General features: G+C 52.5%; 1 protein-coding gene across 1 annotated transcript; it reads right to left on the reverse strand.

Moving 5' to 3' along the window:
- Window positions 1–803: 803 nt before the first annotated feature.
- Window positions 804–1928, reverse strand: LOC109776582 (uncharacterized). Its single transcript, XM_073495601.1, has one exon. The coding sequence runs from the start codon at window positions 1926–1928 to the stop codon at window positions 804–806; it is 1125 nt and encodes a 374-aa protein (XP_073351702.1).
- Window positions 1929–2623: the final 695 nt, after the last annotated feature.

The following is a 2623-nucleotide window of genomic DNA, read 5'->3' on the forward strand; positions in this document are numbered from 1 at the left end:
GAGCACACGAAATCATCAGGATTCGGGAAGTTCTTCACGTTAACATTATGGCCATGCGAGTTGTTAATTATATTTCTCATCATCCTAAGTCCGGGGTGGCCTAACCTATCGTGCCAGAGGCAGAAGAGTTCAGAGCTTCTAAAGACGGTCTTGAGGGTAGTGTACACGGGCGGTGCTACTATCTTAGTGTAGTATAGCCCTGTGTCAAACGAAGGAAGCCTCTCGATAACATGTTTACCACCTTCATCCCGCTTTGTGATGAGTAGGCATTCCTTGCCGTTTTCATCATCGGTCTCAACATGGAAACCATTAGCGCGGATGTCTCTAAAGCTCAATAGAGTACGAGTCGACTCCGGGTACAACAACGCATCATTAATGAGCAAAGTTGTTCCCATGGGGAGTATAATAGTGGCTCGTCCGGAGCCAACTATGTGAGAACCGCAGCCGGCGATTGTCATAATACTTCCCGGAGATTTTTTAATGGACTCAAAGTACTTAGTTTCTCGTAAAATGGTATGAGTGGTGGCGCTATCGGCAAGGCACGTTTCCTCCATTCGGGCGCCACACGCGTTCTAAAATATGACATCTAATTAATGTAATGAGGAAGAAAATACATTAAAAATAAATGCACACATCTCAGAACATAACATGCTATCATGTATAAATAATGGAATAAATGAATAAATGTCATCCAATCGCCAAAGTAAAGAATAAGTTTATGCTCTCATAGAGCTTACAACCAAATCGAATTTATTCAATTTTATTGTAGCAAAGCACGGAATCGTGATAACCAAAGAGGTATGCTAAGTGGACTCGGTGAAGAAGCCATTCACTTCCGCCGCAATCTCCATACTAGTGAGCTGATCCTCCTCAGAAATTATCTTGGAGGCAGCATCAATGTCTAGTGGCGGCGGCGCCGAGGCGGCCATGTGGTCAACCTCCATGGCGACGTGGGCGTCGGTAGAGACCGCCAAAGCTGCCGCGATGGGCACCACGGGGGTCGCCTCTATAGGCGCAGCAGGGGGAGTAGCAATCATCACGGGTGCCGCCATGGGCGCCGGTGGAGCTCCCTCCTGAACCAAGGCGAGGTGCGTCTCACGCGCCTTCCGAGCCTTATATGCGTCAACGACCTCCTGTGGTGCGCGGCACTGGCGGGAGAAATGCTCCACCGAGCCACAACGGAAGCAGTCCTGAGGCCTTTGCCCTCCCTTGCCCGGCTTGTTCTGCTTAGCCGGGGCGGGGGGGTGAGGGCCCTTCTTCTTGCCCTTCCGGCCCCTCTTCTTCTGTTGAGGCTTGCGGACTTTGAGAGCGTTCACCTCCTGGCGAGAACTCCCCCCAAGTGGTTGCGCGACAAAGTTCTTTTTGAGAACCTCGTCTTGCGCCTCCGCCACCTGGAGGACGTCAATCAACTCTGAATACCTCGTGTAGTTCCCCTGGCGATAGTTCCGTGAGGACTGGACCGCGTCGGGGTGGAAAGTGGATAGGGTTTTCTCAATCTTCTGGGAGTCGGTAATCTCAGTACCACACAACCGAAGAGTCGTACAAATCCGGTGCAGAGCCGAATTGTACTCCCCAACCGTCTTGAAGTCCGCAAACCTCAGACGGATCCACTCTGCCTCTGCACGTGGCTTCACAGTGTACTTCAGCCGCTCGAACCGCTGCTTAAGAGCGGTCCAAAGGCCAGAAGCACTGCGCTCAGCCATATACTCATCTTTCAGAGTAGGTGATAGGTGATGACGGAGAAAGTGCAGAGCCTGCGCATTCTCAGTCTCGAACTTGGGATCAGTGACGGCCAGCTGGGCCCCCTTACCGATCGCCCTCAGGAGGGTTTTGCCCTGGAGAAAAATCTCGCAGTCCGAGGACCATGACAGGTAGTTCAAGCCTGTCTGGGCCAACTCAGGAAACTCCTTGTGGGCAATTCCGGCCATCTGCGATTTATGCAAAAATCATGAGATTACAGCAGGTAATCTTTTGCACAAAGCGATGTTGATAAACTTATTCAATAAAATGACGTTCCACTATTTAAATCATGCTATTATATGACATACTAAATGATTAAGAGTGCTAAACAATTAATCTACAGCAGTAAAATCATACAATAATATCATGTTACAAAGAATAGCATGTTAAGCGGATCTAGTATGAGAAAACTAGCCCAAAAATTGAATTCCCGAGGTATTTTTAAGCCCAAATACGCATTTTCAGCGAAAACAGACAGTTCCAGGGGCTTCTACGCGAAATATTACAGCAGGAATAAAACTTGCGTAAAATCTGGAAACTACGGGGGCTAAAAATGCAAAAATCCCGCGCTACAGCCGGCGCCCCCCCTTTTTTTTTTATGGAGGCAGTCATGGCCGCGGCCCATCCGGCCCAACAACCAGCGGGCCGGCCCAGCCGCCAGCGGCATAGCACCTAGCGACGCTAGGGTTTCCCCTAGCGCCCGCATCGGGGTGCGGCGGCGGCCAGAGGGCCCGCGCGGCGGCGGCGCGTACGCGGGGGCGGCCGGGGCAGGCCAGGCGCGCGCGGCTCGCCGGAGCGGCGACCAGAGCCGGCCACGGCGCGGCCCGCGAGGCCAGCGGCCACCACGCGGCACGGCGACGGCGCGGCCGGCGCGGTTGGCGCG

The sequence above is a fragment of the Aegilops tauschii genome, chromosome 3 (assembly GCF_002575655.3).
Source record: "Aegilops tauschii subsp. strangulata cultivar AL8/78 chromosome 3, Aet v6.0, whole genome shotgun sequence".
In the NCBI taxonomy this organism is placed as follows: Eukaryota; Viridiplantae; Streptophyta; class Magnoliopsida; order Poales; family Poaceae; genus Aegilops; species Aegilops tauschii.

Coding starts and splice junctions, on each gene's coding strand:
- LOC109776582 (XM_073495601.1), bottom strand. CDS start 1,928: ATGGCCGGAATTGCCCACAAGGAGTTTCCTGAGTTGGCCCAGACAGGC.